Source organism: Salvelinus sp. IW2-2015, linkage group LG9 (assembly GCF_002910315.2).
Source record: "Salvelinus sp. IW2-2015 linkage group LG9, ASM291031v2, whole genome shotgun sequence".
Classification (NCBI taxonomy): domain Eukaryota; kingdom Metazoa; phylum Chordata; class Actinopteri; order Salmoniformes; family Salmonidae; genus Salvelinus; species Salvelinus sp. IW2-2015.
In genome coordinates this window covers 14,657,962-14,676,039 of record NC_036849.1, presented here as the reverse complement: position 1 = coordinate 14,676,039, position 18,078 = coordinate 14,657,962, and the positions used below count along the sequence as shown (strand labels likewise).

The 18,078-nt window shown below is 44.7% G+C and overlaps 1 protein-coding gene across 20 annotated transcripts in view; it reads right to left on the bottom strand.

Moving 5' to 3' along the window:
- Positions 1–17,427, bottom strand: part of mark3a (MAP/microtubule affinity-regulating kinase 3a) — a 39,329-nt gene extending 21,902 nt beyond the window's left edge. For 3 of the 20 annotated variants that reach the window (XM_023994372.2, XM_023994373.2, XM_070445164.1), the window contains exons 1-14: positions 16,101–16,247; positions 14,158–14,340; positions 11,384–11,437; positions 8,186–8,234; positions 7,492–7,557; positions 6,662–6,732; positions 6,069–6,125; positions 5,135–5,371; positions 4,821–4,961; positions 4,026–4,125; positions 2,130–2,242; positions 1,878–2,025; positions 1,504–1,721; positions 1,275–1,378 (exon numbers count right to left, since the gene is read on the bottom strand). In XM_023994372.2, the coding sequence (XP_023850140.1) occupies positions 1,275–1,378; positions 1,504–1,721; positions 1,878–2,025; positions 2,130–2,242; positions 4,026–4,125; positions 4,821–4,961; positions 5,135–5,371; positions 6,069–6,125; positions 6,662–6,732; positions 7,492–7,557; positions 8,186–8,234; positions 11,384–11,437; positions 14,158–14,340; positions 16,101–16,208 (1,649 nt within the window). In that variant the 5' untranslated portion in view covers positions 16,209–16,247. Of the gene's footprint in view, positions 1–1,274; positions 1,379–1,503; positions 1,722–1,877; positions 2,026–2,129; positions 2,243–4,025; positions 4,126–4,820; positions 4,962–5,134; positions 5,372–6,068; positions 6,126–6,661; positions 6,733–7,491; positions 7,558–8,185; positions 8,235–11,383; positions 11,438–14,157; positions 14,341–16,100; positions 16,249–16,642 lie in introns of those variants that run through there. The other 17 variants (XM_023994374.2, XM_023994376.2, XM_023994375.2 and 14 more) reach the window with 10 other exon arrangements.
- Positions 17,428–18,078: the final 651 nt, after the last annotated feature.

Sequence of the window (18,078 nt, the reverse complement as noted above, 5' to 3'; positions counted from 1 at the left end):
CTTCAACGTTACGACGAGCGTGACATAAGTGTTCATTCAGTATTGTTGTAATTGTCATTATTACAACAAAAAAAAAAAAAAAAATTACCGATTAATCGGTATCGGCTTTTTTGGTCCCCCAATAATCGGTATCGGTGATGAAAAATCATAATCGGTCGACCTCTAGCCTACTGTATTTATAATTTGATGCAGTCATCTCGGTTTTCATTTGAAGCATCTTTTCATATATCGCTTGTTTGTATCAATTGCAAAGACATTGGCAACTTTGTTCTAAGTTATCTGTGGTCACAGAAAGAAAGATAAACCATGTGATTCTATGTTTAGCGGAGATCTTTTGTGTATAAAGTGACACGGGAGGGAAAAAAACATCTAACGACGCACTTAGCTGTCCTACAAGTGGTCATTAGGCAGGCGTTACATTACGAGCGTTTTCAAGTGCAACGTTAATGAAGATGCTTTTGGGAAACCGGGCCCAGTGCCATACCAGGGCAAGACCAGGGTCAGACCAAAGCTCCAAGGTCCAAGCAGAGGATGGAGAGATTAGGGAACAGAGTTGTGTGTATAATAAAGGGTGGGGTTGTCTCCTATAAGAGGTTACAGAGAGGGAGAGATGTCATCATCACAACGGTTAGAGATAGCCCATAAAAGGGATGGATGTCGATGTGGGGCCGTTGCGTGGGTTAGAGAGGGCCTGAGAAAGTGAAATAGGTGGTCTACACGTGGGAGGGGAGAAATCAAACAGACAGTTGGAGGCCCTGCCTGCCGTCTTACTTGGGCCTGTAGAAGTCCAGAGTGCAGTGGGAGTGGGGCAGCGTGGCCCAGTCTGAGTCTGAGGGGCAGGCAGAGAGAGGGCCAGAGGCCTGGTACCTCAGCTGGACCGAGGTGGACGAGCCAGCCAACACGTGGGCAAAGCCAGAGAACGGACTACTCGTCACACAGGCAGACATCTCAGTTATACTGGGACACAACCAGACCAAGAGGTAACCAGATAGATAGAAGAGAAGAAAAAGGGAACCAAGAAAGGCAAGTAAAAGAAGAGCAAGAAATTGATGATATTTCTCCCCTAAAGGCCTTGTTGTGTTTTTCTTTAATAACTTCTCTCAATAATAACAGTATTCCTACACATAGTTCTCTCCTCTGTGCCCTTGGGGGGATGGACAGTGAAGGTGCTGTGTTGAATGCTGATGCCATGTGGAGGGTTCCTGTGAAAGGGGCCACTAGGGGTTTAGTTCAGGCAGCCAGTGAACACAGCAACATTCCGGCCTGTTCCTTACCTTTTCTCCTTCCCATTGGGAATGACAGAGAGACGGTCCGTAGCGTTCTTGTCGCTGCACACGTACGTATTTCTCCTCGTCATCCCGCCAGAGCCAGTGTTATTCTGCAGGGTGGTACAGAAACGCTGATTCAGCACACATCATCAAATCAGAATGAGGGATTCATCCACACTTCAAGTGTCATAATATGTTCTAGAATCGCTAATTGAATGGAATAGCAGACACTCACGTTGGAGACGGGGGTAGCACCCTTCTTGCCATTGGGAATATCAGCCTTGTTGGGGTTGTTGGCGTTCCCCAGCAGGGGGCTGGAGGGGGGGACACTGCGCCCCCCGGGGGTATTGGGTTTGCGGAGCTGCACCCCTCCCTCCTCTTTGATGTTGTTTTCGACCGTGCTGGTCTGGCTCCTCTTGGGGTATCCGGACCCTTGGGGAACATTCTGACCCACTGGAGAAGAGAGAGAAAACGAGGAAGAAATAGTAAAAGGATATAGAAAGAAACATTACTGGCCTACATAGAACTGAATATCTTTAGTCTCACATTTAAGCTGAAAAGCATGAGTCAAAGATGAGAATTGCCTCTAAATGTTTGTGAGTGTCTCACCCTGGTCACTATAGCGTCTCTGTTTCTGGTTGGAGGAGATGCTCCGCTGGACTTTGAGGTGGGAGGGAGACTGGCCATTGAGCTCGCTGGTGGGCCGGGGCTTAGCCAGGGACAGGTTGCTACTGGAGGTTGACTCACTGGGCTCCAGCTAGGGGTCAAAGGTCACAAGAACACGCGTTAAAAAGACTGGACTCTGGATATACTGTGCACTAGAATGAAGATATCAACAACTATCTATGGTGTTGCTCTGACCTCAGAAGACTTCCTCCCCAGCAGCAGGTAGGTGGCAGTAATCTCATCATACTTCATCTTGGCCAGAGACTCCTGGATGTCCTCTGGAGAGAAGCCCATCCCCACCATTACATCTGGAACAGTACAGAGACATGGGTTCACATACACAGCCCTCACCTCTACAACCATTGTCAACAACTTTCTTATTTTCAGGGACTATTCATTTAATGAAATTGACCCCAATCCTGCAACCCAAAATGTTAACAAACGTAATACCAGAAAGATCTTTATTCACAAGTGTCAGCAACCAAAAACAGCCCACATCCTTAGTGTGTTCTACATAGTTAATACAAAATTCATAAGCAATTATGCACACTTTGTCCTCTGACTCATTTAAAGCAATGGTGTATTTATATCTTCCTATTCCACCATAACGACAAGAGCGAATCCACCACTTATTAAATGCAGCAGAAACCTCATCATGAGTGAGTCAGCATTGCATTCCAGCTCAGGTGTTATCACCCCTCCTCCCTCTCGCCCTATCCATCAGCAGAGGAGGAAAAGTGCTGGGGGGAGGGGAGGAGTGGGTAACACACAGGCCTCCCAACCAATCACTGCCACCCCCGCTGCCTTCCAACCACTCACTCCCCATCTTCCACTGCCTCCCGACCAATCACTTCCTCCCCCGCTGTGTTGCTCGCATCACGTTGAGAGGAGCATGCCAGGTGGGGAAGATCCCGTAGCTGTAGTTCCATCATACATCAGCTCCCATAATACATCAGTTCCCTCTATCTCTGCATCCTTCTCTCTTTCTATCCACCCTTCTCTCTTTCTATCCACCCTTCTCTCCATCTATCCATCCTTCTCTCCATCTATCCACCCTTCTCTCCATCTATCCATCCTTCTCTCCATCTATCCACCCTTCTCTCCATCTAATCCATCCTTCTCTCATCTATCCATCCTTCTCTCTCCATCTATCCCCCTTCTCTCCATCTATCCATCCTTCTCTCCATCTATCCATCCTTCTCTCCATCTATCCATCTTCTCTCTATCTATCCATTCAATTTGTTTTGGAAGATAAGGCTTCACTAAAGCCCACTGAGGAGTTTCCGTTCGACTGGATGAAAGTCGGCACCCTATGATCTCTCCCATGAAGAGACTACAGAGCCCTCAGTGAAACATGTGATCTCTCTCCACTAGACTACAGAGCCTAAGTGAAACATGTGATCTCTCTCCACTAGACTACAGAGCCCTCAGTGAAACATGTGATCTCTCTCCACTAGAACTACAGAGCCCTCAGTGAAACATGTGGATCTCTCTCCACTAGACTACAGAGCCCTCAGTGAAACATGTGATCTCTCTCCACTAGACTACAGAGCCTCAGTGAAAGCATGTTGAATCTCTCTCCACTAGACTACAGAGCCCTCAGTGAAACATGTGATCTCTCTCCACTAGACTACAGAGCCCTCAGTGAAACATGTGATCTCCCTCCACTAGACTACAGAGCCCTCAGTGAAACATGTGCTCCATCCAATCTCCCCCCTCTCTTTCTCTCTTTGCGCTAGGTGACTGGCATCTCCCTCTAACACATGTGCTCTGACAGAGATCCCAGCTGCTATTATGCAATACCCCCACACTCCAGAGGACATCTTTCAGAGCATACGCCCTCTCTACCCCTCCCTCTCCCGCTGTAGTGCTTTTATCCAGGGCAGGATGTGGAGGCTCTCTCTCTGTCTCATGTGTCTCACCCTCTCTCAGGGGCTCTCGCAGAAACAGGGCTGCTTTTATGCTGCATCTCTTCTTTTTCTTTTCAAAGTGTTTAAATACTGAGAGTGATTCTGTTGCAGTGTTGCTGCTGCCTACACACTTGAGTTTCTGAAGCGCAATAACAAGAGCAGTTTTTCTCCTGTTTAGTACCTATTCTCTTCTGATCCGTGATGTCCTGTTCTGGTTCTACAAAAGCCGTAAGCTCGTCCTCCTCCGATCCCACGTTGATCCAGCGGTCCTTCATGATTTGCTGAAAGAAAAAGAAAATAGTCCTTGTAATACAGGCCAGGGTCCTCTTAGTTCAGGGTTTTAACATCATGATCAGTCATACGTATACATGGATGCAGGGGGATGTGTGTAACAATAGGAACCCTCTTAAATTCACTTTCACATCATTGAACTCAAATCAAGTGAATTGTGGTTTCCTTGAAAAAGATTGGATAGAGATTTTGATTCGAAGAAACGCTCCACTGTTTGAAAGCAGAATCGCCATTTAAAGTCTGTATAATGTCATTTTCAAACAAACTCGCCAATCAATAGGACCGTCGTGTACGACGGGTTTACAAGATAATAGGAAACGTACAACCACGAGGCCGACACCTATTCTAAATGACATCTTTCAATGCAAGGTTATAGCTAATCTGAACATCTGGTGACAAGAGGGATGAGGATGGATTCTAGCACGCACAATGTGAACACAGAAACTAAGACAATGTCTGTGTTGTTCTCAGAAACAAAAAGGATAAAAATGAGAGTGATCATGAATTATGTATTGTGCCAACAGCGGAGAGAGATAAAGAGAAGGGAGAATATGAAATCAGCACAAAAAGAGAGTGTCGAGCAGATGCCAGGCCGAGGAGTGGTGGATGGATGGAGAGATGGCGGGTGGAAAGAAATGCTCTGGAGTGCCATGGCGGAGTGAATAAAGAAGTGTAGAATATTTACATTTTCGCTGTCGTCCCTCACCTCGAAAGTCCCCCGCTTGGCCGGGTTGAGCACCAGGAAGCGCTTGAGAAGGTTCTCGCAGTCTGTGGACATGTAGAAGGGAATACGATATTTCCCCCTCAGAACCCGCTCCCTAAGCTCCTACAGAGAGACAGACAGGGAGAAAGAGTGAATGAGACAGGCAATGAGGACATCGCTGAAATTGTGAGTTCTTGTTCATCTAAAATTTTACCCATATGTTTAATTGACTATGAATCTCCCAATGACAAAGGAACTGAGGATGGAAGTATTTTTGCGATAGTATTTTTGCAGACCTTGAGGTTCTGCCCATCGAAGGGCAGCGAGCCGCTGACCAGTGTGTAAAGGATGACCCCTAGGCTCCAGACGTCCACCTCGGGCCCGTCGTACTTCTTCCCCTGGAACAGCTCTGGGGCGGCGTAGGGTGGGGAGCCACAGAACGTGTCCAGCTTGTTCCCCAGGGTGAACTCATTACTGAAACCAAAGTCTGCTATCTTAATGTTCATGTCTGCATCCAGCAGCAGGTTCTCTGCCTAGAGACACAGGAGGGAAGAGAGAGAAAATGGAAGTAAGGATGAGGTGAGAGATAGCAGTGAAATATAATAGATGTAGGTAACAGACCACCTGGGTCACAGGTAAAAGCAAATACTTGAATAACTCAAAGACTCATGATAACAGTAGAGTTCCAATAAGATATAGAGATGTCAGAGGCACAAAAATATCAACTGATGCCTGAAGAGGGCCCTTTACAGAACACCCCCCCACAAAAACAAAGTGCTCTGCAAGTCAAAGTTAGTGTCGTGTTTAAAGTTTAACTGTGTTTCCTCCTCTCCCCAGTGACACAAACACACAGGGTGGAGATGGCTGCTCTCTGCTCTCACATCTCTGTCCTCATGGATCATTCATGAAGCTCTACAGAGGAAGCAGAGTGCGGACACGCGGCTGACGCCAGAGGAGAGGAGATGGGAACTCTGAACAGAGTCACTCCCACCGAGGTCGACCCACTCACGCTAACCGAGATTAAAATACAGGAGCATCAATATTTATTCTACACGTGGCAGCATAACATAGGCTGGCTAAATGGAATGCTTGCTTTACGTGAGTATATTGTGCAGCGGAGAACATGTGAGCAGGTAAAAAGCCTGCCTCCAGCCACCTGACTTCATCCTCCTCTCCCCCACATACACCCCCTTCACCCCTCCCCCAGCCAGGCCCTCACTGGTTCCTTACCTTCAGGTCTCTATGGACAATGTGCTTCTGGTGGCAGTACTGCACAGCAGATACGATCTACATAGAAACAGACAGATAGACAGACAGTTACAGACTTCCACCTGACAATGTTTTCACACACCCCTCCCCCCGGGTGAAGGATGTGGTGAGGAGATGTGGTGTAGAGTGAGAAGATACAGCTAGAGACACAGAGTATCTCAGCCACAAGGTGTAGACATGACATCTCTAGCTGGGAGAAAACTGTGTCTCCTCTCTTCCTGTGTGAGCATCTGCTCTAGATGTATCAGTGTATCCGTGCCCCCAGTGAAACTCTGCAGTAAGATGAACCTGCAGTGAGACTAGGGAAGTAGGAAGCTATAGCCTAGACATTTCTGAGTGTGCCTGTCCTTCCACTGCAGAGCACTGTGTGTGTGTAGGCAGCACACCCCCAGTGTTTCACCGTCAGTGCCAGAGAGATAAGAGACGAGGGGAGCTCTGTGTCACTCCACAGTGACAGCAGTCTACCCTGGGTGGGTCAGGACACTGACTTGTGACGTATGGCCAGGCAGGCAGGGTGTGAATCCAGCACACTGCGGGAAAAGTCCTGTACTTACCTGTCTAAATTTAGCCCTGGCCTCTTTTTCTTTCATCCTTCCGTGTGCAACAAGGTAGTCAAAGACCTCTCCTGCAAGAGAAACACAAAAGTAAGGAGCTGAAATTAAAGGTTGAAATATGCAAAGGGAAAAAAGGTTTAAAAAGTCAACATTCAGACAGTACATCAAATGAGGTAAATGTAAAAAATAAAAATAAAAATAAAAATAAAAAAAGTGAATAACTACTTTGAAAAACAGTATCTGGAGCATGTGAGCCCAACTGTTCCTCATGCCTACAGAGGGACACAGAACTCTAATTAATATACTGTAGTTCTGTCCTGAAGGCACAAGCTTCTGAGTATGGCTACAACATCAGAGGTTTTCCTCAGCCCACGCACCTGTGTGTTTGTGTGTGGGGGGGGGGGACCAGCATCAACACAACTCCCCCCATAAAACCTCTAGTTCTGCATCCTCAAAACCCTCCCACACACACTCAGTGTTGACCGGAGGCAGGGAGTAAGTGTGTGTGTCCATGTCCGTGTGTGTGTGTGTCTCTTAGCTCTCCCACCCAGATCAAGCTCTTCTCTGTCCTGGCACCCCAATGGAAGAACCAGCTTCCCCCTGAAGCTAGCACAGCAGAGTCCCTGCCCATCTGAAATCCTACCTCTTCAAACATCTTAAATAAATAAWCCYCCCCCCCMCCYYYSYYYCCCCCCCCCCCCACACACACACACACAAATTCTACAAATAAGTAACACTTCACCAGCACTTGATATGTATGACTCTTCACCAAGCCCTATACCATCACAGCAGTTTGGAGGGCTGAGAAGCCAAGGCGTAATACTGCTCACCTCCACTGGCATACTCCATCACCAGGTACAGTGTCCTCTCTGTCTCGATCACCTCAAACAACTTGACTGAGGAGGAAAGAGAAAGAAAACAATTTGTCTTTGGCCTACACGCAACAACAACTACTACATTGCATCTTTCTGGCTCAACTTTGTCAAATGCTTGTCCTGGATAGCGCACAGGGCATTCAAGATGGTTCTAGGGAGTGTCTGTTCCTCAGTATCAATAGCAAGCTGTCTTAAAGCAAGGAATCCAATAACTTACATTTTCTACTGCTGAAAGCCTTGAGGAGGCTGAGGAAATTGAAGACATTTCTAATTTCCTTTTGTGCATGCGTGCCTGTGTGTGGGACCCAGTCATAGACTAACGCTTACCATATCTCACTTGTGCATATACTGTAGGGCACTCACACATGCTTATTGGGTATATACTGTAAAGTCGTCTTCCCTGCAGTGTTTTCCGTGAGCTGATCTAACAGTCTCTGGATGAAGAGTGGCTGAGCTCCAGGGCTATATATAGCAGAGGTGGGATGTAGAAGCGGTTCTTTCTCTCTTTTAGATGGTTATCATTGTGCATGTCATTATAATCAGATTTGAGAAATCATGACATGCGTGGGGTACAAAATCAAACGAAATTAGCAGAGAATCCTGTCTGCTTCCCCAGCTGCAATTGTGTGTATGTGTGTGTTCTGCTTACCTATATTTGGGTGGTTTAAAAGCTTCATTATTCTTACTTCTCTGAAGAGCTGGAAGGAGAGAAAATAAATGAATTCATATTTCAGTGTTGGACTGGATGTGTCAGAGAAACAGTAGGGAACCTTAGACTACCATTTTCAACTTAATTTGAGCAGGATGTGCACGCACACACTAGACAAATGCTCCATAACCATTACAGAGTTGTGTCAGAGCCATGTGCAGTTTTTTTGATTGATCTCCCTTTAACTATAGCTAGCTGTGCTCCCATCCCCCTTCCATCCATAAAATAATAAAAGTCATCCATCTTTAATGGAACAGGACACATGCCTGATGTTGTGCCATACTACTGTGCGGCTGGCATTATCCAAGACAAAATAGTGCTGCAGTAGACATAAACAATGCATTAGAGGAGATACAGTATATCACCATGTCTGAAAGTTGCAGCTCAAAGACATATCCTAACTGTTCACCCAAAGGTCCATTATTTTAAAAATTTAACCACTCCTATACACATGGTAAACTATCAGATCCAGTCCACCTAACAAACCGGAGGCCCCTTGCACTTCACTTCACTTCAAATCCTAGAAAAATGTACAGCGCTTAGAATTAAAAAGGTATTGTCAGATAATATTAATCCTAATCAAATGTTTTTTTTACATGGGTGATACATTGTAGATAATTTAAGACAAGTACTTGACACAATAGAAAACTAGAAAGAAATCTGGGAAACCAGGCCTGGCATTAATAGCTGATTTTGAAAAGGCCTTGGATAAAGTACGACTAGAATTTATATATAATTTGACTATTTTAGTGTTGTACAATGGGTTAAAGTTATGTATAGTAACCCCATGTGATAAAATAGTAAATAATGGCTACTTCTCAGAAAGTATTAAAAACGGGCAAGAGGAGTAAAACAAGGATGTCCATTATCGGCATATCTATTTATTATGGCCATAGAAATGTTAGCTATTAAAATCAGATCCAACAGTAATATCAAGAGGCTAGAAATCTAGGGCTTAAAAACAAGGGTGTCATTGATCTGGGTACCAAAAAATGTCTGCAGCATTGAAGGTAACCAAGAACACAGTAGCCTCCATCATTCTTAAATGGAAGAAGTTTGGAACCACCAAGACTCTTCCTTGAGCTGGCTGCCCGGCCAAACTGAGCAATCAGGGTTAGGGAGGCGTAAAAGGTCTGAATACTTATGTAAATTTATATTTCAGTTGTTGTTGTTTTCTTATTTGTGAACATTTCTAAAAACCTGTTTTTGTTTTGTCAGTATGGGGTATATTGTGTAGATTGATGAAAAACACTAATGTAATGCATTTTAGAATAAGGCTGTAACGTAACAAAATGCGGATAAAGTCAAGGGGTCTGAATACTTTCCGAATGCACTGTATATGGGGGATAGGAAATTATGTAAACAATTACATAGATAGAACCCACAATTTATCTGCAATATTAAAGCTGATCTGCCTGTTAAAAACATACAAAAATAACAGACAGACACACAGACACAGGCCACACTCCGTACTGGCGAAGCCAGCCAGCCTGGAGGAGGATGAAGACCGAGTGGTTCAAATTTAAGCTCACTTTTCCCATTACATCTCTCTACCCATTATTACATCCAAAATATTGTCATAGTTCTGCATAAATATTGAGAAAAAATCAAAGGCCATTATCCATGTCATGGAAAGGCAGGCAGGCGTATCATTGTTTCCAATGAAAAAACTATGGGGGACAGATAACACTATATCACAGCAGTTAATGACAGGCTTATGGGGTGACAAAGAGCGGAACTGGTCAGTTCTCACTCTCACACACACGCACGCATGCACAGACGCACGCACACACACACTCACACACATACGTTAGACTTCAGTCAACATCAAGAAACATCCAGAGTGTGCGTAGAGGTATAGACACAGACCACATGGGAACTATCAGGCCAGGGCATTTAAGAAGTCTGCAAAAACATCACGAGACACAACACTTCTAGATGTTGTTGCAATCAATGCAGGTATACCAGAGCACTAATACATGGATCATTAATCTTTACTTGCGCAATGCTAATTGTCACAGCGGGTCACTTTCTAACAGGCAGTTCCACATTTACTGGTGAGCACCGCTTCTGCTCTCATTAGCCTATACTGAGACTAGTGCTGCTCTGTGGTGACTTGAGGAGAACAGAGTAGGAGAGCAGTAGAAGCAAATGCTACACCGACATTTGAGAAAAAACTGTTTACCTTTAATCAAGGGCTTCCATAACTGTTTCCCTCTAACCTAGGCAAAAACAGCCTGGTCTGGTCATGTGACCTCCAGTGAAGTAGGGGGGGGGGGGCTAGGGATGGATAGAGGGAGGCGAAATAAAATCACAATAAGCTTGTGACAGATGTGAGCTGGGCCTCCTCTCTTCCAAACTAAGAGGAATACAAAACTTCACATCCAACACCTCTAATTACATAACACAAAGGTCAAGGGCCACTGAGAAGAGGAGACTACAAATGCGGGTGGCTTCGGGTTTTTGGGCCATTAAATCAAAACATGGACCGTGTCAGAGAGAGGTAGAGTTTCTATTGTTCACAAATCAAAGTCTCTGATAGCATTGTCAGACAAGGGAATTTCAACTGGCAAAGAGGACATTTAAGCATGATATTTGTAGCCTATGCATTGCTATAAATGAGTTAAATCAAAATGACTACTCCTAGGGTTTATTTCTAAGGACCTACAAGGAGGCTGTCAACAGAAGAGTCATGCTTTGTGTGTTTCCAACAAGCCACCTCATGAAGTGCCCCTCATGGCTCTGATTGTTTCTGTTGGTTTAGCATAGTCTATGCCGAAGGGCCAGGCCTTAAATACAAAGCACAGAATCAATGGTGGAGAAACAGATGGAAACTGCAGCTAAGCAGTGAGTGAGAGAGATGCTTACCCTAAGTCTCAGAGTTGGGCAGGCAGAATACCAACGGCCACACAAGCTTCCCGGGTATGCCCTGGTCATGCTCTGCTTTCTGTCTACCAAAACCCTGCCTGCTACAGCACATCAGTCAGATCAATAATGCCCTCTGACTGGCAACAACCACAACCAGGGCCAAAACTACAAAGGTCAGGGGTTGCACAGCCACACTCAGAAATGATCAACTTTGTCACACCACCTCAATAAGTCTACTGTGAATCGCAGGAACACGGGGAGGATCCTTACCTTCTGAAGGCTGTTTGGGTTTAGTTGTGTCTTGTCGATGATCTTTATTGCCACCTGAGGAGAGAGCAAAAACAAGGTGTGTAGAAGATGAAATAACAGTATAAACAATTATCTTTTGAGGACGCTTGACTGGGATCAACACAGCACATACAGTTAGTTGAAGTCAGAAGTTTACATACACTTAGATTGGAGTCATTAAAACTAGTTTTTCAACCACTCCACAAATGTCTTGTTAACAAACTATAGTTTTGGCAAGTCGGTTAGGACATCTACTTTGTACATGACACAAGTATTTTTTCCAACAATTGTTTACAGACAGATTATTTCACTTATAATTCCCTGTATCACAATTCCAGTGGGTCATGAACGTACTTTGGTGCGAAAAGTGCAAATCAATCCCAGAACAACAGCAAAGGACCTTGTGAAGATGCTGGAGAAAACAGGTACAAAAGTATCTATATACACAGTAAAACGAATCCTATAGCAACATAACCTGAAAGGCCGCTCAGCAAGGAAGAAGCCACTGCTACAAAACCACCATAAAAAAGCCAGACTATGGTTTACAACTGCACATGGGTACAAAGATCGTACTTTTTGGACAAATGTCCTCTGGTCTGATGACACACAAATAGAACTGTTTGGCCATAATGACCATCGTTATATTTTGATGAAAAAGGGGGAGGCTTGCAAGCCGAAGAACACCATCCCAACCGTGAAGCACGGGGGTGGCAGCATCATGTTGTGTGGGTGCTTTGCTGCAGGAGGGACTGGTGCACTTCACAAAATAGATGGCATCATGAGGTTGAACAATTATGTGGATATATTGAAGCAACATCTCAAGACATCAGTCAGGAAGTTAAAGCTTGGTCGCAAATAGGTCTTCCAAATGAACAATGACCCCAAGCATACTTCCAAAGTTGTGACAAAATGGCTTAAGGACAACAAAGTTAAGGTATTGGAGTGGCCATCGCAAATCCCTGACCTCAATCCTATAGAAAATATGTGGGCAGAACTGAAAAAACGTGTGCGAGCAAGGAGGCCTACAAACCTGGTTCAGTTACACCAGCTCTGTCAGGAGGAATGGGCCAAAATTCACCCAATTTATTGTGGGAAGCTTGTGGAAGGCTACCCGAAACGTTTGACCCAAGTTTAAATTGTTTAAGGCAATGCTACCAAATACTAATTAAGTGTATGTAAACTTCTGACCCACTGGGAATGTGATTAAAGAAATAAAAGCTGAAATAAATAATTCTCTCTACTATTATTCTGACATTTCACATTCTTAAAATAAAGTGATGATCCTAACTGACCTAAGACAGGACATTTTTCTTGGATTAAATGTCAGGAATTGTGAAAAACTGAGTTTAAATGTATTTGGCTAAGGTGTATGTAAACTTCCGACTTGAACTGTACATACACTCACCGGACAGTTTATTAGGTACAGACAGTGATTCAAGTTGCCGTGGCTTGCTATATAAAGACAGGTATCGATGCATTCAGTTACTTTTCAATTGAACGTTAGAATGGGCAAAACGTGTGACCTAAGCATCTTTGAGCGTGGTATGATCGTCGGTGCCAGGCGCGCAGGTTCCAGTATCTCAGAAATAGCCGGCCTCCCGGGCTTTTCACGCATGACAGTGTCTAGGGTTTACCGGAAATGGTGCGACAAGCAAAAAACATCCAGCGGAAGTCCTGTGGGTGAAAGCAGCTCATCGTGCAAGCTAACAGGCGGGCCACAAACAGACAAATAAGAGCACAGTACAACAGTGGTATGCAGAACGGCATCTTGGAACGCACAAACTGTCAATCCTTGTCTCGGATGGGCTATTGCAGCAGACATCCACTCATACCAGATAAAAACAAGAAGAAGTGGCTTCAATAGGCACATGATCACCAACACTGGACAACTGAGGAGTGGGAAAAAATTGCCTAGTCCAACAAATACCAGTTCCTGTTGCATCATGCTGATGGCAGAGTCAGGATTTGGCATAAGCAGCATGAGTCCATGCACCCATCTGCCTGGTGTCAACAGTAAAGCGGTGGTGACAGTGGTGTACTGGTGTCGGGAATGTTTTCCTGGCACACATTAGGTCCCTTGATATAAACGAGCAACGATTGAACGCTACAGCGTACCTCAACATTGTTGCTGACCAAACCCAATAGAGCATCTATGGGATGAGAGAGAACGGGATGAGAGAGAACGGGATGAGAGAGAACGGGATGAGAGAGATGTGTGCAGCATGAATGTCCTGCCGTCCAATCTGCAGCAACTGTCAGCATGGACCAACATACCTGTGGAAAGTTTCCGACACCTTGCAGAATCCATGCCATAAAGAATTCAGGCTGTTCTAGAGGAAAGGGGGGGTCCGACCCAGTACTAGCTGGGTGTACCTAATAAACTAGCTGGTGAATTGCTTCTCTTTTTTTATGTCACCTACTGATAAAAAAGATACAATTCATATTTGCACAACAAGAACAACACTATTGAGAGGGGAAAGAAGAGTCTATTTTTATTTTTATTTTTTAACCTTTATTTAACTAGGCAAGTCAGTTAAGAACAAATTCATATTTTCAATGACGGCCTAGGAACAGTGGGTTAACTGCCTTGTTCAGGGGCAGAACGACAGATTTTTACCTTGTCAGTACAAGGATTCGATCTTGCAACCTTTCGGTTACTAGTCCAACGCTCTAACCACTAGGCTACCTGTCTGTGAAGCTAGGTAAACCAGAAAGGGGCTACAGCAGCCTGTCCTGCTGCAGATCAATCCTCTCACCTCTCTGCCAGTGAGGATATGGCGGGCCAGTTTGACCTTGGCGAAGTTACCCTTCCCAATGGTCTTCAGGAGCCGATAGTTCCCCACATGAGGCTGCTCGTCGGCACCAGAGTTTCGGGTGCGGACTCCCGAGCGGACGGAGCGCGTGGTGACCTCCTGGCGCCCATTGCTGTGAGACGTATGCTGTGGACAGACAGACGGACAGACATGAGTGAAACAGTGTGCTGTAGACAGACAGACTGACAAGCGGACGGACAGACAGGAGGTGAACATCTCTGCACTAGCAGTGGCTCATGCTGGGGCATTCCATCCCCTGTCAGGATCCAAAACAACTCTCATGTTTATTACATGTTTATTGAACAGATTATGATCAAGCAAACCAAGAGGGTAAAGAAAGGTTAGTGTAGGTTGGGGTTGCAAAATTTTGGGAACTTTCAATAAATTCCCTCGGAATGAAGAGGGAATAAGCAGGAAATCCAGAATCCTCCTACCAGGATTTCTGGAAAACCAGGGAATTTTGCAACCCTAGTGTAGGTGACTCCAGCGTATTGATCTTTCTGACCATGGTTAAAAGCCCACAACACCCCATCCCAAAATCAGATAGAGACTTTTCTATGGGTCAGTATCGACTCTCCACCCCATTCAGCTCCCTCAACAGGGCCTGCTCTGTGCTCTCACTCCGCCCTAACAACCCCACCCCTAACCTGGGCATCAGTGGTTCCCTGGCCACACAGACAGTTTCAGTTGTGGGAAAAGATATACAGCGCTGAACTGGGAAAAAAAAGGGAAAGCATAGGCTAATAAGATTCAGATGTTTGCATTGATAAGGATGTTACCAGTAAGAATGCACTAGATTCAGCAGATGTCCAATAGCCTCGTAAACCAGACATATCGCTGTGCTGGTCAGTCTGTTGGATCAGGCTAGACTTCCTGTAAAGCCAACCATAACACTGGGTTACAGTGCTGTTATCACTTGCAGGGATGCTATAATAAAAAATTAAAAAACGTAAACCCTTTTTTCCCCCAATTTTGTGACATCCAATTGGTAGTTACAGTCTTGTCCCATCGCTGCAACATGTTTTAATTTCTGTTGTGATCCACTACCAGCCTAGACAACAACCTAAACACAACACCTCTGAATGTGAGAACAATTCAACTCTCTCATAAACCTTCTCTAAGTAGATCTCACTTAAAGTATTATTACCTGACAATATACTGAGTATACCAAACATTTGGAATACCTTCCTAATATTGAGTTGCACCCCACCTTTTGCCCTCAGAACAGCCTCAATTCCTCGGGGCATGGACTCTACAAGGTATCGAAAGCGTTCGACAGGGATGCTGGCCCATGTTGACTCCAATGCATCACAAAGTTGTGTAAAGTTGGCAGGATGTCCTTTGGGTGGTGGACCATTCTTGGTACATGTGAGAAACTGTTGACCATGAAAATCCAACCATTGTTGCAGTTCTTGACACAAAGTGGTGTGCCTGGCACCTACTACCATACCCTGTTAAAAGGCACTTAAATATTTGTTCTTGCTCATTCACACTCTGAATGGCACACATACACAATCCATGTCTCAGCTGTCTCACGGCTTAAAAATAATTATTTAACCTGTCTCCTCCCCTTCATATACACACTGACTGAAGTGGATTTAACAAATGACATCAATAAGGGATCATAGCTCTCACCTGGATTCACCTGGACAGTCTGTCATGGAAAAAGTAATAAATAGTTTGTATACTCAGTGTATGTTCCTTCACTACAATGTCAATTCCAGATTAACCAGATAGAGAGGACGAAGGAAACTTCATACAACAGTATAAAATGATCAAATTCACTAACAGACATTCCAAGAGAGTTTCGTCCTCATTTAGCCAAATGAAAATTCCAGGTAGCCTAGAGTTGCAGAGATGTATCTTATTAATAAATCGTTACTTACTATGGTGATGGGGGGTCTCTTCATCGACGGAGACCCTGTCATTTTTGTGCTGGCAATTTGAATGCCATTTAACCAGATAACTCTCTCGTTTTTGTGGGGGTAACTCATAGATCCCCTCGCGCTTGCCCGATACTCTCAACGAGAATGAAAATTGACAGACGATTGCCTTTGAACTGAAAGGGGTGGGAACTGTGTAAACCCATTGGTAGGCGAGCAATTGGCACCTCTATTGACCGACACTTTTAAAAACCAGTCCTCTAACAGGTAAGGTTTGGATAGAGATACAAATTAGTATCTATCACTGTCCACAGACCAAACACAGCATATGTCGTGTTTTCAGGCAACATAGGAGATTACAGCCAGGGCATGCACAGTAGAGGAACATATGCCAATCTCCCGTGTGACACAATGTATCGAACACTCAGATACAATGTAGCCAGTAGCCTAAGTAAAAGGGTATGATACAATGGAACAGGGAGAGTGGTTACTTTGTATTGTCAGACACACTACACCTCTAACTACTTAATAATACGTTAACTTACGCTTTCCGCCTCTTTCTCATTGACCGTAGGTAGTGGAGTTTTTGTTGACATTTTATTCTCGATGAATGTTGTCTCTATTTCCTTAATGATTCAATTCTGCACCTTCTTTGGCAATACAACGGTGGTGATTGTACTCTTGCTTCTGGACCAAAACCATGGATTCTGGATACTGTCTCAACATCGGTCCATCCAATCCAAATGTGTCTCAAGGTGTCCCGAGGACGCAGAAAAAGTGTGATGATGACATCTATTTCCCTATAACGCTCACTCGGCCTATAGTCATTTATATTGAAAATGAAGGTTGATAAGCTATATTTTTATTCGAAAAATGCCATACATGGCCTCTTAAATGTAAGTAATTATCAGAGACTGGCTCCAATCTAGGCTAGAATAGCACTCGGACAGAGGGGGCGGCAGATGGTTGTTGTCACCGGTCCCAAAATCGCTCCTTTTTGTAACGCAATCCTTGTGTGCCTTGATGTCCTGTCCGTCTGTATTCCTGAGTTTCAATAGCATTTATCTTTCTGACTCGCTGTCGGCTCAATTTCTTCCATCTCCGATTCCGAATGAGGCTAGTGTTTTAGGTGGGACCAAAATGGCTACTCACGGGTTGGATCGGGCCAAATCCTGTCAGAACAGCAGAGGAAGTGAGGAAACAGGCGTCCCTCGGCGCTCATTGGAGCGCAATACAGCCGGTGATAGCGCGGTCACCGCTCAGTGATTCACATTAATGACAGATAGGAAATAACAGGTCTTTCTCTTGTGTACAAGTTCATGCCTTACCTACAGAAACCATGAGTCAGTGGTTGTGCTTCCAAACGTAGCTGGGTTATGGCAGGATGGCAGGTCCCTCCCATAAAGAAAATATACTTAACAAAAATAGAACGCAACATGCAACATTTTCATTGATTTTACCGAGTTACAGTTCATATGAGGAAATCAAGTCAATTCATTAGGCCCCAATCTATGAATTTAACATGACTGGGAATACAGATAAGCAGCTGTTGGTCAGATACCTTAAATAAAGTGGGCCTCAGGATCCGTCACGGTATTTTTGTGCATTCAGATTGTCATCGATAAAATGCAATTGTGTTCGTAGCTTATGCCTGCCCATACCATAACCCCACAATGGGGTACTCTTCACAACACTGACGTCAGCAAACCGCTCCGCCACACAACGCCGTACACATTATCTGCGGTTGAGGCAGGTTGGATGTACTGCCAGATTCTCTAAAACTAAATTGGATGCAGTTTGTGGTAGAGAAATTAATATTACGTTCTCTTGCAACAGCTCTGGGGGACATTCCTGCATTCAGAATGCCAATTGCACGCTCCCTCAAAACATGAGACATCTGTGGCATTGTGTTGTGACAAACCTGCACATTTTAGTGTGGCCTTTTAATGGTCCTCGGCACAAGGCACGCCCGTATAATGAC